Below are 26,130 nucleotides of genomic sequence, written 5' to 3'. Positions count from 1 at the left end.
CCCTGAAAAAACTCGAAAATAGCTAGAAATAAGCACAGAAAAATGCAATTAATAAAACCTGAAAAACAGAAGCCCTAGGTATAATTGAAATGGATCTGCTGATAAAGTTACACCTCCCTGTTCACCACTCTTCACCAGAAGGTGGCAGTAACTTTTTAATGATAATTTGAAACAGACCTCAGGCAAAACATTGCAAATATACGCTAACAGACCTAGACATACTTCTTGTTACCAAGTAGACCAAAGTGGACTTACAGCTGTATGACTATTAAGATCTTTATCAGTTACAGATCCTGCTTTTTTCTGGGCCCTGCTGACTTTGGTACCAAGTGCACATGCATATTTTCCCATGGCAACCTCACTATATTCAGGGATGTAAAGGTAATAGGTGTATTGTATTGTTTCCCTTCCGATTAGCGAGGCCTAAAGCCTGCTAGCATATTTTTTCCATGCATGACAAGTAAACATGAGGTAATACAGCACAATAAAAAAAACTAATACAAACTACAGCATGTACAGTAAGCCGAGCAGTACACATTTGTACTTCTTTGTTTTCATGTCAAATAAGAAGTTCTGGATCATGTGTATGAGTGAAACTGATAAGAAAATCCAATTAATGCCTCCGCAACTTATCAGCAAGTTACAGAAACTCTAGAACCTGAAGGCAGGAACTGGATACTTCAGTGAGATTTGAGGAAACACTTTGACACTGTGACAGAAAGTACAATTTCATACTCTGTGTTTAGTGGCATATCAGAAACACTGCCTGCCCTCCAAGTCAAGTCCGGCACATACATTTCACTTGTGTCACTGCAAGCGTTTTAAAAGCAGGCCAAGTCAGTCAGTTGGGCTGGCCAGGGAAAAGGCCACTACAGTAATATAGGAAATCTAGGAGTGTAATAAGCCATGCTGTGATGACTGTCAAACTAGCTTGGTGCATGTAAAAAGTACCTGAGCCACAACAGAAAATTCCAACTTGTAAAAAATATTCCTAACCGATCAAGAGCTATTTATCGGTGGGTATTGCTAAAAAGACAAAATAAACACCTTAGCCTTTTTTTTTTTTGTAAATAACACACACTAAACAATTTCATTACTGCCGACAGAAGTATCTGTAATTTCATAGTACAATTCACTAACACAGTATTAACCTACTGTGTGGGTGTGCTGGGACAAATATCCAAATCTTCAAAACAAGCACTGCAAAAAGTACATGTTGATAACTTATTCCTACAACAGAACTAAAAGACTGCATCAAAAAGATACCATGCAAATTAAGCCAATGTACGCATGCAGTCTAAAACAAAATAGTATGGTCTAATGTTCATCTCCCTTAGATATATTTATGGGGTACCTGGTCATTAAAATTTTAAAAACAAATTTCGGTCGTGAATAAATGGCCCAGACGTGCCATGAAACAAATGACCACCATCTTAGGGGTAAAACAGTATTTTGGTTTTTGGGCCCATACAGTAATTGGTCTGGCCTGTATCCATCAGACAATACAGCAGAGTATATTTAACCTGTAAATTAGGTAATATACAAGTGCTTTAAGCAATTGTGGCCTTACTAAAAGCCTCAATAACATTGCCAGATCGATACGCGTACATTTAAAATTAAGTAGGGCTAATTCTGGCTTTTTTCTCATTTCAATGTACTGCAATGCAACATTCCTCTCTCCTACAGTAAACATCCTTTTCCATACTTGCAACAAACCAATCTGAAGGCTGTATTTCCGTATGTCATTGATGAGAAAAAAAAAAAAAAAAATCATTATTTATCCTTATGACTGTTTGCTAACTGAGATGTTATCGTCAAGGGAGTCACATTCACATCTGAAAAGTTAAACCACACAAAGACGCACACGATTGTTGTATTCTGGCTCTCATTGTGTTGTGGCTCTGGTACCTGAAAGGCTGGGTTTCAACAGGCTGTGATAAGAATAGAAAAAGAGACAGGATAATGAAATATAGCAGATGGATGGAACCGTCATTGTCTACTGTGTAATCAATGAAGTGCTGCATCACCTTGGAAGCGGGTTCGCACACAGCAGTGGGTGCCATGTCATGGTGGACTGCAGGAGGCTAAAACTAGACAAGGTCACAGGAAATGGTTATGCAGAGCTGGGAATGAACTCCATTTTACAGCAGACTGAGTCATTGCAGATTTGCCAGCTTGTTTCTGACACAGAAGTCATCCAATTCGAAGGAAAGGTCTTATTCTAGTTGACCAAATTGTGTGCCTTTCCAATGCAATGGGAGTTATTTCCTTTTCAAATGTGCAGCAGGATTGCAATGAGAAATTTGTCCCACTATTCCAGTTGTACCCAAAATATTACCCTGTCACTGTATGACAGCAGTTGTTTTTCATTTCCTCTTCATGATCATAACAAATCAGTTTTGTCTGCAGAAAATACATAAACAATGCAACACCTTATTTATATTACTGTATTCCTGTTTCATTGCCCCAGACATTTAATGGACCAGGACGCTGAAATTATATTCCAGGTAGCTGGCTAAAATGACCCCATTCACCTACAGTAGTTTTAGAAATCTGATTTACTGTTCCGAGAATGCTGTAAATGGAGGCAGAAAATAGATTTAAAAACCTTGGCTCATTCTCATTCCATCTCATATTGTCGCAACATTTCAGAATGTGTCTATTTCTAGCAAAAACTTCAGGTTAGCTACTGTGTAGCCCTTGCATCTTACTATAAGCAAGTCAGGTTTCAGGTCATGCTTTTGGCTAAACAAGCAATCTTTGCAGCCCAAGTTCTATATTTGGGTATGTATTTGAAGCATCTACTATCCCTTTAGGTTTGCAGATCTAAGGACTCTTGTGTAATTGTGCAGGACAAATTAAATAATTTAAAAATATTCCACATATCTGCAGAGCCATCTGTAGCGCTGTAGGGAATGTTTTCACTGCTTGTGCTGAAGGACAAGTAGTAAGGAAGCTGGATATTTACTGCATATTAATTGTATTCATTCAAATTAACACAATTTGTTCTATCTTTGTCCGACATTGGAACACTGCTGAAAAGTTTACACAGTACACAAACATAAAAACTGTTATTCCTTTAAAAAATAAATAAAAATTAAAAAAAAAAGAAAAAAAAAAAAAGATTGATGGGTTAAAAACCTGCATAATTTGCAAATTAATTTAAATGAAAATTTTTTCTTTGAGGAACTCTTCTTAGTTTTGACCCTAGAAATTACAAAAAAGTTAGTTATACAAGTTCAAGGAGGGTTTTTATATTAAAAAAAAAAAAAAAAAAAGAAACACCTTTATACTAGGTACTTCAGAATGCTCTCTTGCTGAAGTCTTGGTATATGACACGGTGTTGATATAAGACAAAATATGTGTTGATATTTTTATTAAAAGAAAAATAAAGTTCCACTAAATTCTAGTTACTGTACATCCTTTGTTGTATAAACAGAATAGCACACCCAGCTGAGCGCCATATAGAAAAATGTTTGACTCAGAATTGCACAGCATAATCAACTCAGCATGTTAGGCCATATTTTCACCGAGTTTACTTCAGTCTTTAAGTAACTTTTATTTTTAATTTTTTTAAGAAAAACACCTTTTGACTTTACTATAGTATAAAACATTTTCATCTACCAAAAAAAGTAGTTAAAGAATGGAGTAAACAGTTTGAAAAAAAAAAAAAAAGTTGATTGGGAGTTATTTTTCAGAACAAGCTCAGGTCTTACATTTGGACAAACACAGTTTTGATAATAAAATCATTTACCAACTTTTCTGGGGTCCTGTGACCTGCCTCATGCAGATGGATCTCCATGAAGCTGAAGGCAAGGAGAATTTGGAAACCAAACTTGCATGAACATTATCAGTGAATGCTTTAGTGTTACTATTTTTAACATAGTTGCTGAACAAAGAAAACATTGTGTGCATTCCCTGAGAAGGGGAGAATTTTGCCACACTCGCACCACATCACGCCAAATCTTGTGAGGCCAGCACAGTTCAGAGTCTGCAGTGTTGAACATCACACACAATTTTAGTTATTTTACAAGGCATCTAGGGCCTGCAAAATACAGTAATTCCTAGAAATACAAAGCTGATGAATGAAGTCTAAGAAAAAATTATAATCGAAATATAGTTTATTTTTTTTAATGTTTAAAAGGAGCACTTATGTTTGAGAACTACAGCACTGTAAACAGGCCAGCATTTCATAAACCTGCACTGAAATATACCCTTGACACTGGTATCTAAACAAATGCTAATGAGACCTTTAATTTCCAGTAATGTGGCACTTTGTTTAATGAAGGCACACCCACTGTATACAAGGTTAATGTCCAATACAGTACATGCAATTTCAGCAATATTGGGACAATTAGGAGATCTATCTCACTACCACCTGGGTGTGAAGTACTGCATAAAAATCTAAACTAATTTCAACATTGAAAGAAAACAAAATAGTTAACACAATGAATGGGATAAAAACCAGAATGTCCACTTTGCAATGGTTGTTGAGGGAATGCAGTAAAACCAGCTTAGCTGCCAGGATCACTAGACTGTGCTTGAAGAACCCTTTAGTATTCAAAGCAAACAATGCTGGACAATAAACTACCTTGTACCTTGAACACAACAGCTCAGCTACAATTATACCAACACAGGACTGACCTGTGCTGGGGAAAATTAAAACAGGATTTGCCAGATCCAGTAAATCATTCACCCCAGGCCACAAAAAATCTTTGTACCCACCTCTAATCTTTACTTGGCATTCTCAGTTTTCTGAAGAGGTTAAACACATCCCACCACAGTGCAGAATCCATGGAATGCTTACTCTGGTGTGGGTATTTTAACCAGTAAGGTTACTGAAGTAACTTACAAAAAATAGATGGTGAGTAAGTAGATTCAAGAAAATGCACAGAGTCCTTTTCTTCAATCAGCTGCCAGGTTTATTGAAATATGCAGGGAGTCTGGTCCCAGGTACAGGACAAACAACACACTCAACATTACAAAGTTTGCGTGACATTAAATACCCTTCTGTATAGATGGTCCACCTATTATCTCTTTTGATCTCTCTGAAGTCTAGAGCCTGTTCCCTTCTAGTCCACAGCATTGTTATCTCATTAGCTTGCAGTCATTGTTGGGCAGTTTGTAGACGCATCGTCTCTATCAGTGGTTAGCAGTACATGCAATTTGAACCAAACAGTCTGCTATCTGCAATATTAGTCTCTTTTCAGAAAAGAACACCAGTATAGCTCTGCTAGTCCACATGCGTAGCAAACCCCTAATCAATTCTCAATCCATGTTTTCCAACAGTTACAATTCAACACTTTACTCAGTACACACGTCTCACTGGATATTACTGGCTACAACGTACAATACGGTGCGCGTTCACATAAATATTGTATAATCAGGTCCGTGGAAACTTGTCAAGCTCCAGAATGATGTAAATATTAATTAAAATGAATCAGTATCATAGAAAAGTAGCTCAACACGACTTACATTAACAGTAGTTTTTTTTACAAGCGACACATAGGTACGTGTAGACATAAACGAAACAGAAACACCTCCCCGAGAACAGTGCCAGTCAGTTGGGCTGTAGGGCCATCATTGGAACACTGCCAGTCAGGTGGGCTGTAGAACTGTCATTGGAACACTGCCAGTCAGGTGGGCTTTAGGGCCGTCACTGGAACACTGCCAGTTGAGTATTATTATGCTAATTCACAAATGTTTTAGATTTGTGTTTTTGAAATGCATAAGGTTTTTTGAAAAAAAAAAAAAAAAATCAAGTTTAGGGCTAAGCATACACCAAGGCTTTTTGCTGAAGCAGCATACTGGTACTGTATCTGGGAACAGACTGTCACTTGCAGCTTTACTGAATTATGTATCAGAAAGATACATAATAATAAACCTGAAATCACTTTAACTGCTTTAAAACAGTAATCAAAAGAAGAAATTTTCTGTATAATCAACTGAAGCACAACATTTGTGTTCAGATTTATCTATGGGCACCTTTTTTAAATTTTCCCCATAACAAAAGCTTTGCAAAATGTAATAAAAGCACAGTAAAAGCATGGTAAAGAATAGATGCGCTTTCTAAAGAATAGCAAAGTATGGTAAAACAGATTAACAAACATGGCAAACCAGCATAGACTATGGTAAACGCACAGTATAACAATGAGACAAGCATGGTAAAAGTACATACAGTGGTAAACTGCTCAGAGAGGGCTGAGATTCAATGGATACTGTACTGGATTGAAACTTCAGTACAAACATTCTTGTTTCTGCACCTTTTGGATGTTTCTTTAAAAAACAAATGTGTGTGTGTGTGTGTGTGAGATATATATATATATATATATATATATATATATATATATATATATATATATATATATATATATATATATATATATATATATATATTTATAAATATTTTGTGTATTCCTTTAAATTAGAGCATATTGCAGTGTTCCAAATTATACCACTGTGTTGCTAAGCAGATTCATCACTTGATCTAAATAACCCTCCAAATTCAGATGATGTTATATCAACAGAATACTCCATAACTGTGCTGTGGGTATTCCACTCATGGGTATAGCCACAAACAACCCACTTGACCGCTTCAGGAGCTTATTGAATTCTTCCTTGCTGCAGGAAACATACTCTGTTAAGATCAACTCATTCAGATCCCTGAGGCAACTGGAAACAAGGCATAATTAATTTGTTATGCATATACCTTAAAAGCGAAGACCCCTAGACTGAATCTCTTAACACAACTGAACTGTACCAGTGGCAGCATATTACATGCCATAGTGGCAGTTCTGGAAACAAAATATATGGCTGCTTCTCCACAGCCAATCATAGACTTGAGGATTAGGTGTTTAGATGTAATCCAGAGTCCCAGTTCATAAAGCTGTAAGTCAGTATTGAGTTACAGTATAGAGTTCATTAAGAGCCAGTACCATGTCTATCTAAATAATAACAATGCATGTAAGACGCTGCATTGTTTTCAATCATCATGGATAACTTGAAATAAGATGCAGCACTTTTTCAGGATAAATGAAACGTTCAGGCAAGCCCAATCTATCCCGAAGCATGGTGGCAGTATTTACATTCTTGCTCCCGTCCCGGAATTAGCGTCCACGGTGCACCTCGATATAAGTCAGTGGATGCAGGTATTCTCAAGCTAGAGTTCCCCTGGGCTAAATTACATACAGCAGAGACAGGAATGACTTTACAGTGCATGGGTGTTTCACAGCTCCTGATGCGTTTTCCCTGATGACACCAAACAATACAAACTCCTACTGGAAATCAGGAGGCAGTGGACTACCGCTTGTATTTTCAGACATCATTTAAACATTATACTGTTTGTGAAATGCTTACTGCAACGGTAACTGTATAAATCAATACTAAGACCAGGGGTGCATTTTCTTGCCTGTTTTGGTTGTGACCCCGTGTCTGTTCCTACAAGGACTTTTAAAATAATAAAAAAAAAAAAAGCACACAGTCTGCTGTCTGAAGCGGAATCATGATGTTAATCCATTCTAAACTGGATGCTGGCTAAGCAGGAGAAATGGGCATCTTGCGTATTGACTACTGTATGCATTCATTCAATAGGCTATGGTAATGTACTTTAAGAAGTTGCTAACCAGTCTCCTCTACCGCTAGTATTTGAGTGACAGATTACTTCTATGAGGTGAGAAAGTCTGCTCTTGTAGGAACCTTTTAAAAACAAGTCAGCATTATTTTTCAGCTCGCACTTGGAATTTGTGAGTTTTATTTCCGGGATCTAAATGGAAAATGCAAGGAGGAATTTATCTGGTCACCATGCAGGAGGTTGGTCTGTCCGACATGGAAATCTTTTTCCAAATAAGGTAATCATCATTTAAAAAGAATGTCTGCACAACACTATGAAGGTTAAACTATTGCATACTGAAATACTACTGTATCACGAACTAAAATGTAATCGTTACACTGGACTAATTAGCCTAAAGCATTTGATCATTAAATTCTAGAAGAACAGAGGAGCAGGAATCTGGTGTGAACAGAAAGGGCTCCCAATGCCACAAAAGCAATGTCATGACCGAGGGGCTGCACCCAAGGAGGGCTCATTGTTGAGTCGTGCCTGGCTCTGGCTGGGACTGTGTACAGTACATGTACTAGCCTTCAGGAAAACACATTCAGTTACTTATTGGATTTCTTTGACCTGCTCTCTGCTCACTAGGGAGTGCCTCTGAAATGCCACTAAGATAAATAAAGAGATTGCTTTTGTACTCCACTGCAATGACCTTGTTCTTACAACTGTAACACATTAGAAAGCCACCCCTGTTCAGCCTGCTCACTCTTTCTCAGAAACACATCTCTGAGGTGATTTTCATTTTGTAACCTCTGCTCTCAAAAATGACTCACTGCATGAGATTCCAAACCACGTTCAATGCAACTACCCTGCTGTTCATAGTTTTTAAATTGTCCATCATTGCAGACAAGCGTGCTCGTGTTGATGCAGTTTGGGTGTTTTTGCATCTCATCTATGCACTTATGGATTTGACCTATATCTGCATAGCTCAACAAACAAGGAAAGATGCACGAGATTACCTACAGTGCATACACAGCATGTAAAAGTAAAAATGTCACCGACAGAAATGTAAAAGTTGCTTCAAGGTATACAGTACATTTGAAGGTACTGTAAGATGTCTCTCTCTGCAGCAATGGATACAGATTACACTCATGTGAAGTTATTTAAGATATTAACAGTATCACGCTATGTCCAACTACAGGCCACAAAATAGCAGCACCCATGTGTTAGAGCACAGAGCATTCCCTCAATGCGCGTGCGTACACTTACACGTACATGTACACACACACACACACACACACACACACACACACACACACACGAGAATAAACCCTGACAATATGCTACACTGTACAGTATAGTAGGTGGGTGACCAGTGAATGTATTCCAACAAGACAAAACAATTAAGATTGAGCCAGGGTTATATTGAGAAATAAAAACCTAGATGTGAATAATTGTACTAGACTTGAGTGAGAAATGAGAATGTAATATAGTGTGTACAACTTGTTCAATGAGGTTGGATTTACGGGCCTAATTACATGCATACATTAACTCTTTTCTAAAACATACAGTACTTTACATTGCAGCACAAAACACTGCTTGTTTGTAAATTAATCCAATACCATGCTACTGTAAACTGCCAGGTCTAAATGAAATGCCAATTCAGAGACTAGCTGATGAATAATTTTATCCATTACACGCGTATCATTAAATATTAATTTGGAAGCTAAACTTCACATTATGGTCTGCAATAAAATTTTGGGAAAAAAAGAAAATCCTGCATTTCCTGGACCTTGCTGAAAATTGGCCATATAACACTAGCTACACGTGTGACTTGAATACATCTTTAATAAGAGGGGTTTGCAATCATTCCTAGCTGTTCTGGGTTCATGTTTACTCTAAATCTGCCTTGACCTGGCTTTGAGCTGGTCTAGACCACCCTAAGAGTGGGGCAGCTATCCTCATTCCATTCAATTCACGTGACAATGTAATCTAATCTAATCTAATGCAATGTAATTCTCACAACTAGAGAAACAGAATCAAGAACCAATCAGAATAAATACAAACACCACAAAATAGACAGCAACGAAAAAAAGACACATTTGTAGCGACTTACAGGTCTCTCAGGAATCAGAGTACACTGTAATACATCTTAAAATAAAGCTTTGTGAATAGGCCCTACAGTATAACCTAAAGTAAGAAACCTCTTGGGTAAAACAGGAGGAATCAGTCTGTGTCAGTGCCTGCAATATGAGCCTGAGGAGATCATGCTACCGTATAGAATGTCTTTACCTCCAATATATTCCCCTTCCCTGGGGATATAGTGTGTGGCTAAATACAACAGTATTTAAAACATCCATTAAGGACCCCATAATTCTGCAGACAAATGTTTGTTTGTTTGTCATAACTTCGAAATCTGAACAGCTCTATGTAATTGTCTATACAATTGCAGATTTATATAAAAATAAATGTCTCTACAGTACTTTTATATAAAATAGATGTTCCAAGGCTCACCCACAATGATTCAAAATTAGATTTCCTTTCCTTATTATTTCTGTTGCACATTTTTCACTCACAAAACCTCTTGGATAAGGAAAAAGTGCAGCATTCAGGCTAGAGGTGTTACTGCATCCAGCTAAACCTCCTGCTGTAATGCCAAAACCCCTAATGGATGAAGTGTTATTTATTTTCTAAAGCCTTTTTAGTTTCCAAACAGAAAGGCTTGAATTAGAGCCTCAAACTCTGTCTCTCTTGTACAGTATTTGCTTAAAACTCTCCCAACACTGACCATTCCTTATTGTTAGCAACCTTATTGCTCCACAAATGATATGCCATTGGAAGGGACTAAACCTTTGTTTTCATAATACAGTGGTCTGAAAACTAATGGCTATTGTTGTAGGATTCAACCGTGACAGAAAATTGATACAATCATGCCTGTGAAAGAGAGATATTTATTCTGCAACACAAGCAGTGCTTCGTCCAACCTCAATTCACTCAATCCATACCGTCAGCGGCAGCAATATTATGTCCTGTTGAGCCCTATGTCAGCTACAGACTTATTCAGAGTGAAAGACTAAATGCAGAAAGTGCTTCAAAGTAAAATGATAGGCTGCCAACTCTTGTTGCTTAGAAACAAGGTGAAACTCATTCCTCCCTAGACTTACTGTTAAGGTCAGCCCTACACAAGAGGAAAGCAAAAGTGAGAAATTGTTGCACTGCAAAGTAATTAGCTGTCAAGGAAGCAAAACCTTGTCTGTTTAAAGTAGTAAACACAAAAGCTTTCAATCGATGTTCTAACGTTCTTATTAGCACTGACCTATTGTACAATATAACATGATATCCCTATGCAAAATTAAAATTCATAATAAATCATGCTTAAGAAATTAACCAAAACGGCGTTACAGATTTGTCAAAATTTCAGTGCATATATCATCCTTCAACTTGGCACAATTCCATTTTTTTTCCAAATGTTCAGCACTAGTTGCTTCTTGAGAACAGTCTTGGTTTTTTGTAATTTAGAATATAGGTGTAGTCAAAAGTTTGCATACCCCAATGGAAATGTACAATTTCTAGAAATTTCTCAAACAAAGAATTTTAGGAAAAATCTTTTGTAGCAACAGTTTTGCTTTTGTGGATGAGGAAAAAAAAAAAAGTTAAAAGAAATAGTCTGCAATGATGTATTTCAGCAAGTCTGCAATGATGTATTTCAGCAAAACTCAAAATATGTTGAATTCAAAAGTATTCATTCCCATGACAAGGAAAATTAAATTAAACGAATAGCTAGTTGAGGCAACTATAGCAATAGTAACCTCTTTTAAATGATAAACGGAAATTATTTGTTTTCAAGAAATGTTTAGAAATTTGAAAATTGGGGTATGTAAACTTTTGACGACAACTGTATGCTGTGTGTCTCTCATTATAGGAGATATCATTTTGCAAAGTTTGAGCATCTAGCACCTCATAAGAGAACATCTATTTTATATAAAAGAGACACCTTACTCTTGATTTATTAAAACTGGGTCTTATTGTAGTGTATCACTGAATAGGCAGCATGGGATACAAGCATTACCAACTACATTGTATGATCAAACAATAGTGTGACCCTAGATATTTATATTATCCAGGTTTACTGGTGCCAGAATTTAATGTTGCTGGTGCTATATGAGATATCCTAGCGCTAGAATCTAGCGACATAGCGCCAAATTTGCCATTGGATGGAAGGGACTGTTCTGGAAGCATTAACAATAAATGAGTCCATTAGCGTTACAGTACCCTGATGTCTCAGCAAGTACTGTACCATCAACCAGTCTTGCTGCTAAATTGCTTCCTAAATTATGTTTAGTGCTGATTAGTTTTTAGCAGATGGGACAAATTTGTTGTTGAAATCAGAAATGTGTGTGTGTGTGTGTATTATACATTATATATTATATATATATATATAATATATATATATATATAGATATATATATATAGAATATTATATATAATATATATATTATATATATATATAGGATATATCATAATCACACACACAGTGCCTATAGAAAGTCTACACACCCCTTTCAAAAATTTTCACCTTAAGTGGTTGCCTTATAGCCTAAATTTTTTTTTTTTCATTTATCTACACATCCTACCCCACAACTTTCAAGTGAAAAAATATTCTAGAAATTTGAAGAAAATTAATTCAAAATAAAAACTTAAAATAGCTGAGTTGGATAAACTCAGGTGTAAGCAATCGCCTTCAAAATCACACACCAAGTTATGTGGCCTCCCCGTGTTAAATTGTAGCGATTCACATGATTTCAGGATAAATTCAGTAGTTCCTGTAGGTTCCCTCTGCTGGGTAGTGCATTTCAAAGCAAAGAGTCAACCATGAGTACCAAGGCGCATTCAAAAGAACTCCGGGACAAAGTTGTTGAAAGGCACAGATCAGGGGATGGGTATAAAAAAAATATATATATATATCAAAGGCCTTGAATATCCCTCGGAGCACAGTCAAGATGATTATTAAGAAGTGGAAGGTATATGGCACCACCAAGACCGTGCCTAGATCAGGCCGTCCAGCCAAACTGGATGACAGAGCAAAAAGGAGACTGATCAGAGAGGCTACCAAGAGGCCAATGGCAACTTTGCAAGAGCTACATGCTTTTATGAACAAGACTGGTCAAAGTGTGCATGTGACAACAATATCCCAAGCACGCCACAAATCTGGCCTGTATGGTACAATGGCAAGAAGGAAGACATTACTCAAGAAAGCTCACCTTGAATCTTGTTTGAAGTATGCAAAAAAACACTCAGGAGATTCTGTAGCCATGTGGCAAAAAGTTTTGTGGTCTGACGAAACTAAAATGGAACTTTTTGACCTAAATGCAAAGCGTTATGTTAGGCGCAAACCCAAAACACACATCACCCAAAGAACACCATCCCTACTGTGAAGCATGGTGTGGCAGTATCATGTTATGTGGATGTTTCTCATCGGCAGGGACTTGGGCACTTGTCAGGATAGAAGGGAAAAATGAATGGAGCAAAGTACAGATAAGTCCTTGAGGAAAACCTGCTGTCCTCTGCAAGAAAGGTGAAACTGGGACAGAAGTTGGGACGACCCAAAGCACACAGCCAAAGCTACACTGGAGTGGCTAAGGAACAAAAAGGTAAATGTCCTTCAGCGGCCCAGTCAGAGCCCTGATCTGAATCCAATCAAAAATTTGTGGCATGATTTGAAGACTGCTGTCCATTAGCTCTCCCCAAGGAACTTGACAGAGCTTGAACATTTTTGTAAGGAAAAATGGTAAAATATTGCGAAATCTAGGTGTGCAAAGTTGGTATAGACCTATCCCTACAGACTCACAGCTGTAATTGCTGCCAAAGGTGCTTCCACCAAGTATTAACTGGGGGGGGGGGGGGGGGGGGGGGGGCAGTTTTGTATTTTTAATATATAACTTTTTTCTCAATAAAAACTTTTTTCACCTTAACAGTGTGTAGATAAGTGGGGAAAAAAATCCTCATTTAAATGCATGAAGCTCTGAGGCACTGACACAACAAAATTTGAAAAAAGTTCAAGGGGGTGCAGACTTTCTATAGACACGCCACACATTTTTTTTATATATTTATATATATATATATATATATATATATATATATATATATATATATATATATATATATATATATATATATATATAGACCACATTTTAAGTGAATTGAATTATTATTACTGTTCTTATTTTAAAGCAAAAAATAATTGCCATACAAAATGTGACAGATCACTTTTCAAGGCAGTCCCTCTTGCACAGGCATCTTGTTGGCATCGTTAGTGAAGCCCTCAACGCCAAGCTGTTTGATTTGGTTCTGTTGCCACATTTCCATCTGCACCATGAAATTGTGTTCTAGTTTCATAATGGGGCTGCAGCTAGTTCCATCTGCAGTCTGCACTTCTGTAGATTGTACAGTGTATCTAATCTGCAACTGGACATTACTAAAAAGTCAAAAGATCACAATTTATAAAATCGCTATTTATAAATTAATTCGCCAGTCCAAAATATCCCTGCCAGTATATTTTATATAGTTTTGCTTAGGTTCCTAAAATAGTTTGCTTAGGTTCCTTTATCGGTTAGCTTATTTGTAATTATTGTAAGTGTCCCTGCACACAACACGCAGTGTGTATTTTGGGGGTGGTCCTCCAGGACCGGAATTGCCCACCCTTGAGTTAGACCGTAACTTGACTTGGGTTGATTGATCCAGTCTATTAAAGATCACATGATCCTGTTTAGCTGGCCAATTGCCTGTCAATTAATTATAGTTGATTAACCTGCAAGGCAGGTAGAGCACATACAGGCACCAACTCGCCTTACTTGCTTTGTTTTTTGTTAAAAAAAAAAGTACTCAATTGCATTGTTGTTTCTGTGGCTGTCTGATCTCCTGATGTTTTTGCCTGATTGCTTTTACAAGCCTTTCACAACAGACAAACAGTTTAGCACCAATTTTCAAAAAACGATTTGCACACCTGCAATATATGCTGCTTTATAGGGCAATGTGCATTTTTGTCCAAGGCAACACCCAATATATTTATACTGGAGCACTCAACCGGTTGCCACGTCTGTGCCCATTAACTCTCCTGCCATTGTTTGGGGCAGCGTTGTCGCCGACCCAGCTGTCTCCACAGGGCAGCAGTTTTGTTCACAGATTTATTTTAATTAGCTGTCCCAGGGATGGTGGTCCCTGAGGGGTCAGAGCCTCTATACCCTGAAAGATGTTACACTGTATACTGACGACCTCATGAAACATGTGGACTATGCAGCACACATTTATGTGAATGGACAGCCCCTCGCCCCGCTGATTAACTCACGTTCAAATGGCATCTATGCCATATGCAGAAAAGTGACTTTTGCACTCAAATTTCAACAACAGATTATATGGACTTTCAACTCCAACTTTTGACGGATGGAGATATAGGGCCTAATGGTCTCAGCCCAGCTGCTGCAGCAGCAAGCAGGTGTTTGTTACAAAAAAAATAATTATTCGTTATTAAGGCGCATTCATTAAATCAATCCCATTTTCTGTAAAACATGTTGCCTTTGCCACTGTAACACACAATGGAAATTTCCACCCCAATTTTGAGATCAGAAATGTACCTCAGAAATGTTTTGTACAGTATTCAGTGGTACGTTATTGAGCAGCACTTAATTAATTAACACTTCACGCAGGAGCAGCACAGTCCAGGTGCTGTGAAATACGCAGAGTCAGCCTACATGTATTGCCTCCATTACGGAATAAGCTAAACGAAACCAAAGTGGTTTACACCACTGGCATGCCTTTAATAGACAGTATGCTTTAGCATTCTAAAACACAAAACCTTTTTTTTTTTTTTCTTTTGTTTACCTTACGGCAATGCAAATAAATGAAAAATAAAAAATAACAGGTGGGAGGAAGGCACTACACTTCCTTTCCACCTCTGGATGTTTGGATTTGAATCCAGCTCCTATCACACAGGTCACAGCAGGTAGATATTAGCCCACAGGTGTGAGAGGATACGCTTATGGTGTCTGCCAGTTTATGTATGACTGTAGAACCATTGTCCTAGAATGCATTTATACAACAAAACAAGCAGGAATAGATCTTTATTTGACAATAAGAGCAAGGTATTTCATTGAGCACCTGTAGCGCCACAGAAACTGAACACACTTGGGGGGATGTAATGAAATACTGTGCCATACACTGCCATGACACTAAAATAATGAGTTTATTTCCCTTTATAATTCATAAAATGCCATTGGCCTGTTTGTCAGAAGCACTAAACCATAAGCCATATTAACACTGACGTGCTCAAACAGTACAGTACAACATTAAGAACCCACGTGAATCGTTCATCAGAATTCAATAAACCGTGCAGCTATTTATCATAACTTTAACTCCAGTGTGAAATAGAATATGTATACTTAAGAAAAATAAAACTGGCAATGTTATAAAACTTGAAGATTTTTTTGTTTTGTTTTAATTAGATGGGCTCCAAAGCCCACCAAGTGGTTTATAGTAGCATTACTGATGTGGTTTCCTTTCACAAGAAAAATATCGAATACAGAATACTTCACAGGAAAGTGTCCTTTATTTCCTTACATTTCTCCTAAAATGCAATAATTAGCACTGTTTGATGGCCTGCATGAAGCAGCTTTACAATTCCCATATTAATACTCTGCAAAATATGACTTGAAATTGCATTTAAAACCCCTTCCTTAGGGTGCTGCATTGCTTTCTTTAGCCTTGGAAACACATATTTGATAGCATTAGTACTGTGTTCTTATTTCACACACCTACGTTTTATCACCTGCTGTGGAATTGAGTAATTTCCTGCAAAAAAAAAAAAACACAACAGAACTTTAAATCAGAAACACCTTTTTAACGCAATTATAGTAAATTCCAACCTCAATACCAAAGTAAAGAAGAGGTACATTATGTTTTGTTCAATATTTCCTTTTTTTCTAAACGTGGGATCTACCAAGCTGTTTCCATCAGGCAAATTATTGGGCAGGTCCGTGCACCCAGTGTAACATCGTGACCAGTGCAAGAAACCATTATCAGTCAATTCCAGGAAATAAAACGTTGATCAAAACCGTGACAAAAGCAAGCGAAAAACAATTAAGAAAAAAAAGAATCCTGTAATTATGAAACTTGTGTTATAATCCTGGATATTTATTTTAACAGGTTTCCCAGATTAGGTTTATTTGTTATATAGAAAATAATGTTTCACTGCAACAACAGTATCGAATACTTTTTTCCTTGAGGGGTAATAATAAAAAAGGCACTTACTGAGCTGTCCAGACTGTCCGAATCCCTGATCCTTGCAAGCGGGTGGGGTCCCACTCTGCCTCTCAAAGTTACCCGGGTTGGAGAAGTAATCCCGGAGACGGGGCAGCTCCCTGCCGGCCTCCAACAGCTCGGTGTGGAACTCAAGAGCCGTGAGGACATACTGATCCCGAAGCAACTGAGCAGCGATCACGTCCACAGGCACCCGGACTTCTGCACCACCTCCTGCAGCTGCAGCAGCCACAGAAACACCTTCCACACTGGGACTCGTCCTATTGCTGGACAGCAGACCTGTCGGCTCAGAGTCAGCTTGCGGCGAGAGAGGTCCGCTCAGCTGCCCCGCCCGTCCATCGCTAGAGCCCCGCTGGTTGTCAGCTCTGCCCGGCCTCCGCTCAGCCTCCTCCTCGGAGTCGCTGAGATTAAACGGGTTGACGCTGGTGCCGGTCGCCATTTTTTTACACTAAAGATTTATCATCAACCCTGTCTTCCTGGATATAAATGCGATCAATAAATAATAACGCGAGACTTTGTGGGCTTTAGAATGTCATCTTGGACCCGCCTCCTGCCCTCTTCTTGTGAAGCCGGGATTGGGTCGTGCAAAACGGAGATCGGCAAGGTTGGATGTGTGGGCGAGGGATGGCTGACAGCGCAAGTGAAAACCAACCTCCCTCAGAAAACGAACTGAAGAGGTATCTCTGTTTAGCTCAGTTTGTAAATAACTATGGGAATAGATATAGTATTTTGCCACTAGACATTCTGTAACATCTGACTGTTAAATTGGACATATTTTCATGGGTTGATTTATTCAACTGATAACTCATCCCATGGATTTTATTATTATTATTATTATTATTATTATTATTATTATTATTATTATTATTATTGCATTATTGTCCTAAACAACTACAACTCCCAGCATACTTTGCGGAACTTTTTGTCAACAACAAGACCAGGAAGTTGTGGAATTGCCTGCAAGGTCGTTAAGAAGGTATTTGTTAAGGTTGGATTTAACTATTAACAATTAAAAATAATACCAATGATCGAGAGTTTTGGACATAAATACCCTGTATGTTCCTCTGTATAATAATAAGCACCGGTACTGTGCGTTAAGACTCTGTAGGTTAATGCAGTTCATTCGTTAAATCTGACTGGCTCATCGCGTTTCAGCACAGATTTTTTCTAAAGAAACTCTTTCTTATACGGGTACTTTTAGTTTTAATGCTAGTTGTTTGTTTCAGACCACCCAAGATAACTTAAAACCGCAGACCCGGCGACAGTCATTCAATCCGCAAAATAAAACATAGCTGTAAAATCAGAAAAAAAAAACAAAAAACAAAAAACAAAAAAAGATTTCATTATGAACACGAGTACCGGTATGTACACTGCAGTCAGTGAAGGCTTTTTCATTCAAGTTACAAATTACATAACTTTAAGTTAACCAATGTTGTTGTTTTCTTTTTGTTTTATGAATTAGAAATGCAATTTCAATAATTCAGGTCAGATTAATCATTAACAAAAATGTTCTTAAGGAACGTACGTTGAATCGTGGAGTGGAGTGTAAACACAGCTGTCATAGCTGTGTTTTTTTGTTTTGTTTTGTTTTTGTTTTTTGTTTTTTTTAAGCTTGCCATTTGTCTGAAGACAACCTTTGGCCCTTGGCTTGTTAACTGAGATTACAATTTAAAATACAGTTAACTGTTTTCATCAAGTCATTTTAAAACTTCATTTTTATTTATTTTTAATTCAGTATTTCTTAATGTTAAACTCATGATGAAAATGTCCGGATATGTTGTGTTTGCAGTGTCATTAGTATATTCTTTTACAAATTACTGTTTTTCTTCCCGAGTTAAACTAGAGCTTGACTGAAAATGAGTACCCCTTACCACTGACATAACTTTAAGTTAACCAATGTTGTTGTTTTCTTTTTGTTTTATGAATTAGAAATGTTTGTTTTTGTTTTTTTTTTAAGCTTGCCGTTTGTCTGAAGACAACCTTTGGCCCTTGGCTTGTTAACTGAGATTACAATTTAAAATACAGTTAACTGTTTTCATCAAGTCATTTTCAAACTTTATTTATTTCTTTTTTAATTCAGTATTTCTTAATGTTAAACCCATGATGAAAATGTCCGGATATGTTGTGTTTGCAATGTCATTAGTATATTATTTTACAAATTACTGTTTTTCTTCCCGAGTTAAACTAGAGCTTGACTGAAAATGAGTACCCATTACCGCTGACATAACTTTAAGTTAACCAATGTTGTTGTTACCTGCTTTATGCCATTGGTGCCAGAATTTAATGCTGCTGTCCCTATATGAGATACACTGCTGCTAGAATCTGGAGCCATGGCGCCAGATTTGCACACCAGTTTGTCAGTTAAAGGGAGGAACCTTGTGCCCTGAAGCTAAACAAAATCTTGGAATGTGAACAAACTGGACTGTTTCTTTTTTCTGATAGAGAGCCCAGAAGGCTAACCAGTGGAATGGTTGCAATTAGTTGTCACCTGCTCTTGAGTAACCTGGCTTTATGTTTTTATTTATCAATAGTGTTTTGGCGGCACCAGAGGGTCTTGTGTCATCATGAACATGTTAACATTCTTTGCGGTTGGGCTGATGGTTCATTTGGTGTTCTTTGGCTCAATATTCGACATCTATTTCACCTCTCCATTGGTCCATGGCATGACTCCGCATCAGCCACGGCTCCCGCCACCAGCCAAACGACTTGTGTTGTTTGTAGCAGACGGTCTTCGAGCGGACACCTTTTATAAACCGGATGCAAATGGATCTACCAGGGCACCTTACCTGAGGTACAGTGTTGGCAGCCACACTATCTTGCCTTTGCAGGAGTTGCAGTCATATAAAAGGTTACTAAAGGTACTTTATAGATAGGGAATTTAAATAAGACTCCCTAACTGCATATGAGTTTCAATCCTCCATGATTTACAGTTAATGAAGCCCAGCCTGCTTTTCCTGTCTTGCTTGCCTAATCTTAGGTTTGAAAAACAAGTCGGTCAGTAACATAGCACACTCCCCGTTATAGCGGTAAATTCAGAATTAGAGCTAGCAGAGTGACGAGAAAGTTGATGACCGTGAAATAAATCAAAATAATTACTGTAGCAATGCAATGTTTAATCACAGTTTGATAAGAGAGTCTCCAGATCTGTGCAAAAATGCAAGTGTGACATACAGACACCTTTATATCACAACAATCTGATATTCTTAATACGTTAAAGTAAATAATGTTAATACCAAGTTTCATGACAACTGGATAATTAGTTCACCAAAATGTAAGTGTGACATACATACAGACGACACGGCTTTTGAGACTGTGGTTCATTTATTTCATTTTTTTTCCACTAAATCATCTGGGTATCTCAATATAGACTGAACAAAAATATAAACGCAACAGGTAAAGTGTTGGTCCCATGTTTCATGAGCTGAAATAAAAGATCCCAGAAATTTTCCATATGCACAAAAAGCTTATTTCTCTCAAATTTTGTATACAGATTTGTTTACATCACTGTTAGTGAGCATTTCTCCTTTGCCAAGATAATCCATCCACCTGACAGGTGTGGCATATCAGGAAGCTGATTAAACAGCATGATCATTACACGGGTGCACCTTGTGCTGGGGACAATAAAAGGCCACTGTAAAATATGCAGTTCTGTCACACAACACAATGCCACAGATGTCTCAAGTTTTGAGGGAGTGTGCAATTGGCATGCTGACTGCAGAAATGTCCACCAAAGCTGTTGCCAGAGAATTGAATGTTCATTTCTCTACCATAAGCCACCTCCAAAGTCATTTTAGAGAATTTTGGCATTACGTCCAACCGACCTCACAACCGCAGACCACGTGTAACCACACCAGCCCAGGACCTCCACATCTGGCTTCTTCACCTGCGGGACCAGCCACCCGGACAGCTGATGAAACTGTGGGTTTTCACAACGGAAGAATTTCTGCACAAACTGTCAGAAACCATCTCTGGGAAGCTCATCTGCGTGCTCGTCGTCCTCACCAGTGTCTTGACCTGACTGCAGTTTGGCGTCGTAACTGACTTCAGTGGGCAAATGCTCACCTTCCATGGCCACTGGCACGCTGGAGAAGTATGCTCTTCACGGATGAATCCTGGTTTCAAATGTATCGGACAGATGGCAGACAGCGTGTATGGCGTTGTGTGGGCGAGCAGTTTGCTGATGTCAACGTTGTGAACAGAGTGCCCCATGGTGGCGGTTGGGTTATGTTATGGGCTGGCATAAGCTACGGACAACAAACACAATTGCATTTTATCGATGGCAATTTGAATGCACAGAGATACCGTGACGAGATCCAGAGGCCCATTGTTGTGTCATTCATCCGCCGCCATCAACTCATGTTTCAGCATAATGATGCACGGCCCCATGTCGCAAGGATCTGTACACAATTCCTGGAAGCTGAAAATGTCCCAGTTCTTCCATTGTCTGCATACTCATCAGACATGTCACCCATTGAGCATGTTTGGGATCCAGTTCCCGCCAATATCCACCAACCTCGCATACATATTGAAGAGGTGTGGGACAACATTCCACAGGCCACAATCAACAGCCTGATCAACTCTATGCGAAGGAGATGTGTTGTGCTGCATGAGGCAAATGGTGGTCATACCAGATACTGACTGGTTTTCTGATCCACGCCCCTACCTTTTTTTTTTAATGTATCTGTGACCAACACATGCATATCTGTATTCCCAGTCATGTGAAATCCATAGACTAGGGCCTAATGAATTTATTTCAATTGACTGATTTCCTTATATGAACTGTAACTCAGTAAAATCTTTGAAATTGTGTTTATATTTTTGTTCAGTATACATTTACTGGTTAAAATAAATACATGAATTACTTAATTAAAAACTAGAAAATCTCCTAGCCTGCAATTTTGTGTGGTCATGTAACTTGTTATTCACAAGACCCTAACAAGCTGTGTGAGAGTTGCCTGTTATTACTATACCTCAACAGTGAAGGGAAAGTAGTCTCTGTGACTTCATCAAGTGGCATGATACAGTAGTGGGTTCCCGTTATCTTGACTGAAATGCAGTGGCTGCACAGACCAATGTGTCCATCAAGACAGTATCTTGGGCATTCTGTGAATGGCAACACTTGCAGAAGACCACACCCAGAACATGACTCATGAAGACTGTGCAATGCATTGGGACAAGCAACAGACATACAATACAGTGGAGTGAGTCCCATAAACCTTTAAACTTGGCAGCTACACATTGTGCACTTCTTTTGCTGGTGTCTCAATTTTTTGGCCAGTCATTTTTTTTTTGTCATGGAAATACATTTTTGACCCCTGTAGAAAATCTAAAAGTAACAGACTTTGTGACAATAAGGAAAGCAAATTTTGAGCACAGTTGCGTTCAGAGTATAAAATACAGCTTCTGGTCTTCCAAGGTCTAAATTGTTGTTGCAAAGAGGAGCAGTTACGGGGTCTTTACTTGTGTTTCCATAACCTAAATATTCAATTGTAAATAAAATAACAACAATTTCTGTCTCAGGAATGTGATTGAAGAAAAAGGCAGCTGGGGTGTGTCTCATACTCGTGTTCCAACTGAGTCCAGGCCTGGGCATGTAGCTTTGATTGCCGGATTTTATGAAGATGTAAGCGCCATTGCTAAAGGTTAGTGCAAATCCAATCTTGGCCACCTCCTGTGTTTTTTATTTTTATTTGTGGTTATAAATAGCAACGTCTTGCATGTCCTTTAACACAGGTTGGAAAGAGAATCCCGTGGAGTTTGATTCTGTGTTTAATGAAAGTAAATACACATGGAGCTGGGGGAGCCCGGATATCTTGCCAATGTTTGCAAAAGGTAAAGTGAACGTCTGTATGAGTTGCATCTCTGTTTTTCCACTTTACCAATACAACTTGCACTGACATTGATCATTTCTTTCTCTGTGCTTTAGGTGCAAGCGGGGATCATGTATACACACACACATACCCAGCTGAGGACGAAGACTTTGCTGCAAAAGATGCTTCCAAGCTCGACACATGGGTCTTTGATGAAGTTAAGGTATTTTAACATGCTATTATTATTTTTGCATGTGCCGTGTTTTAGCACACACGTGTAAATAGGCTATTCTTCACTGCACTGATGAATATATTCCTCCAGAAAAGCAGAAACATCTTGCAGACATTGCGTGTAATCTGTGCCATCCTAAAACAGCCTCTCCCTTCAAAATAATATAGCAAAAATAAAATATGAAATACTAGCCCTTTGTATCTGAGCTTGAGGAAAACCAGAGAGAGGAAAATCTCAACTGGAGTTAACTGAGTTCCCAGTAAAAATTAGAATGGCTCAAAATACTACTGAGTGGCCTTATTTCCACCTGGGTTAACTGTCTGGTGTACCCTGTTTCTCAATACAGTATTCTCTCTTCAAGCTGTTTATAGTACATATCTTCCTACACGTATGAAAATCGAATGAGATAAAATTGAACAGTAAAGATTTGATACTTCTGTTTGAAGTGTAACTTATTTCTGAAATTAAATTGTGTAGTCTATACTGATGGTAATGGTCTCTATACAGAACTTCTTTCAATCTGCAAAAGGAAATGAAACATTGCTGTCACAGTTACACGAGGAAAAGATTGTGTTTTTCCTTCATCTGCTTGGCTTGGACACCAATGGACATGCTCACAGGCCTATGTCAAGGTATATGAGTTTTTTTATATATATTTTATTCTAATCAACAGTTAGACTTGAGTTCCCAAGACAGATCTTCAGAGTAGGCCTACATGATTAAAGTCTTTAAAATTGTAAAAGGAGTTTACAATTAATCCGAACCAATCTGTAGTTAATCCGAACCAATACTTTAAAGAGTAAGTAGTGGGGTTCTGAAAAATACAGCGGTACACATCCTCACGTGTTGCTACAACTGCTTAAATAACGTACCTTTGAGATCTAACGTAAGTTTGAGATCTGTCCTCTGAATCATTGCAGGAAGAGTGACTTTTCAGTTCTGTACCACATCATGGATCATTATTGCTGTGTTACCTGTTTGACAATGTGAGCAATAATCCTTACACAATTAGTGCACTAGAGCGGACATTTTGAAAAGAGCTTTGAAACAGACTTTAGAGTTATAAGTGCTAAAAGTTGTCAGGATGGTAACAATGAAAAGAACATTGCATGTACGTTATTTAAACAATTGTAGCAACACGTTTTTTTCAAAACCTTGCTACTTAGTCTTTAAGCACAGGATAAAAAACAGGACCAAAGGACACAGTTAAGTTAAGTGGAGATAGACTTGGGACAGACAGAAGGAGACATGTCTTCACACAGAGAGGGGTGAAGTTATGCAACAGATTATTTAGTCATGTTGCGGGTGCAGAATACTTGGCCCAACTTGATAAAGTTCTTAAATCAATCAGCTACTAGGAATTGGCCTCCTCTCATAACTGGTATTATGTTCTGCCTTGCAATTCATTATCTTCCAAGAGATAAAATGCGCTCACAAGATAACAGCTTTAAAAAGTGGCCTAGGAGCAATAGAAATTGTCTTGAAAATTCTAAGTAACTAAACTAAGTAGAAACATTATTATTATTATTATTATTATTATTATTACAGTGTACTCCATTTATAAGAATCACATCTGTCCCAGCTGTTTTGATTCTTATAAGCGGCTGATTCTTAAAAGTGGACCGATACGATTACTGTGGTGCAGTATCAAACTTGAGAATGAGAATGATATTGTTCCCTGGCTGCAGTGTAATGGGTTGACCACTAGATGTCACAAGTTCCTGCATGTATGCACACCCATGAAAAATCCACAGCTGCTTTTCCTTAGCGAATTAAGGAGAATAGTCAGTTGTTTAACTGCTTGTTAATGACACCTCGATAGAAATGGCTTAGCCGATAGCTTTGTGATGGGGGTATAGAGGAGTAAGGAAACGGAAGTAACAAAAAGAAACCACAGTTTCAGTAAGCGATCTAGTGTTTGTTCCACACAAAGTACTGTTAGTTAATTCTCCAGCTGAGAGCTCGGTTTATTTTGTTTGTTTTATTAGCGGTTGTTTCGCCACCACAGTGTAAGAAAAATAAAACCAACACTGGTTTAAAATTGTAAATCAAGACTCCAGCCTGATCATTTACACTGTCTTCAGCCACTCTGTCGCATTACAATTAGCAAATGTGTGCCATCAGCAGTTTAAATACAGCATACAGATGTAAATGATGCTGAATCACTAAGGACAATACATCAAAACAAGTCCTTGTGGGTAAGCAGCTTGTTATATGATCATGATTATGTTTACTCAAGTCTACAGAATCCTATTTTACTACAGTATACTTGAGAAGTATACTGTAGTAAAATAGGATTTTGTCCCAGTGGTTTTGATCACTGTATACGGTTGATTCTTATATCAGTGAGTCTTATAAACGGAGTGCACTGTATTTTAAAGCATTCCTCATAAGATGCATACAATTATAAAAGCAGGGCAAAGTGTACTAAAGTATACTAAATCACAGATAAGTGTTTAAAAATCATGGTAAACTGAATAAATTATTGATAGTTTACCATGGTACACTTTAACTGAAAATATCCTTTAGGAAATGTCACAATTTAGCAAAGCCAAACATTATACAATGAAGCATAATTTATGAGCAGTTCTTTCTATCCATTTCCTTATCTGATTTAGGGACTATCTGGAGAATATCATGATAGTTGATAATGGTATTAAAGAGCTAGTTTCCATGATTGAGGACTTCTATGGAATGGATGAGAAAACAGCATATGTTTTTACTTCTGATCACGGCATGACTGACTGGGGTAAGACCTAATACCATCGCCTACGTATCATGGCCAGATGAAACTGTGTTCATCATCCCCTAATATTTTGCTCTTATTTAAGCAATACAATGCCATTAATTAGCGTAAGTACCATCTTAATAATTGTTTAATTCAGCTGGTTATTTCTCAGTTCTGTTAACCTGGAGGTCTTATTTTTATGTTACAGGGATTTGTGCCCTCAATGTTCCCAGAGTGTCTCTTTCAGAAGAAATATTTAACTATGTCATTCACTTGGCCCACAGTTCCAGTAACGCAGGACGGTGTAGCAAGTGAAATGGAGTTAAAATTGGAAGGGACTGAAACTGCCCAGCAAAGAAAACATGAGGAATTTTGCTCTATAGTGTCAAGCCATCACTTTTGTATCAGAAAAAATAATTCAACTGATCAGCAAGAGGAGCAATGAAAATTGTATTGAGGCTTTATAGTGTAGGATTTGAAAACCTTAAGGAACCACACC

The 26,130-nt window shown here is 37.9% G+C and overlaps 2 protein-coding genes across 8 annotated transcripts in view; one reads left to right on the top strand and one right to left on the bottom strand.

The window, feature by feature from the left end:
- The window catches only part of LOC121314244 (RAB11-binding protein RELCH homolog), a 64,217-nt gene extending 46,825 nt beyond the window's left edge, over positions 1–17,392 (bottom strand). For all 4 annotated transcript variants that reach the window (XM_041247283.1, XM_041247284.1, XM_041247285.1 and 1 more), the window contains exon 1: positions 16,853–17,392. In XM_041247283.1, the coding sequence (XP_041103217.1) occupies positions 16,853–17,300 (448 nt within the window). In that variant the 5' untranslated portion in view covers positions 17,301–17,392. The remainder of the gene's footprint in view (positions 1–16,852) is intronic.
- Positions 17,393–17,452: 60 nt separating this feature from the next.
- pign (phosphatidylinositol glycan anchor biosynthesis, class N) overlaps positions 17,453–26,130 on the top strand; it is a 30,640-nt gene continuing 21,962 nt past the window's right edge. The window contains exons 1-7 of one of the 4 annotated variants that reach the window (XM_041247289.1): positions 17,453–17,538; positions 19,393–19,652; positions 22,382–22,503; positions 22,595–22,693; positions 22,788–22,894; positions 23,411–23,535; positions 25,522–25,652. In XM_041247289.1, the coding sequence (XP_041103223.1) occupies positions 19,426–19,652; positions 22,382–22,503; positions 22,595–22,693; positions 22,788–22,894; positions 23,411–23,535; positions 25,522–25,652 (811 nt within the window). In that variant the 5' untranslated portion in view covers positions 17,453–17,538; positions 19,393–19,425. Of the gene's footprint in view, positions 17,539–17,740; positions 17,850–19,392; positions 19,653–21,898; positions 22,063–22,381; positions 22,504–22,594; positions 22,694–22,787; positions 22,895–23,410; positions 23,536–25,521; positions 25,653–26,130 lie in introns of those variants that run through there. The other 3 variants (XM_041247288.1, XM_041247290.1, XM_041247291.1) reach the window with 3 other exon arrangements.

Source organism: Polyodon spathula, chromosome 4 (genome assembly GCF_017654505.1).
Source record: "Polyodon spathula isolate WHYD16114869_AA chromosome 4, ASM1765450v1, whole genome shotgun sequence".
Classification (NCBI taxonomy): domain Eukaryota; kingdom Metazoa; phylum Chordata; class Actinopteri; order Acipenseriformes; family Polyodontidae; genus Polyodon; species Polyodon spathula.
Note: the sequence above shows the minus strand (reverse complement) of the source record. Positions and strands in the feature narration are given on the sequence as shown.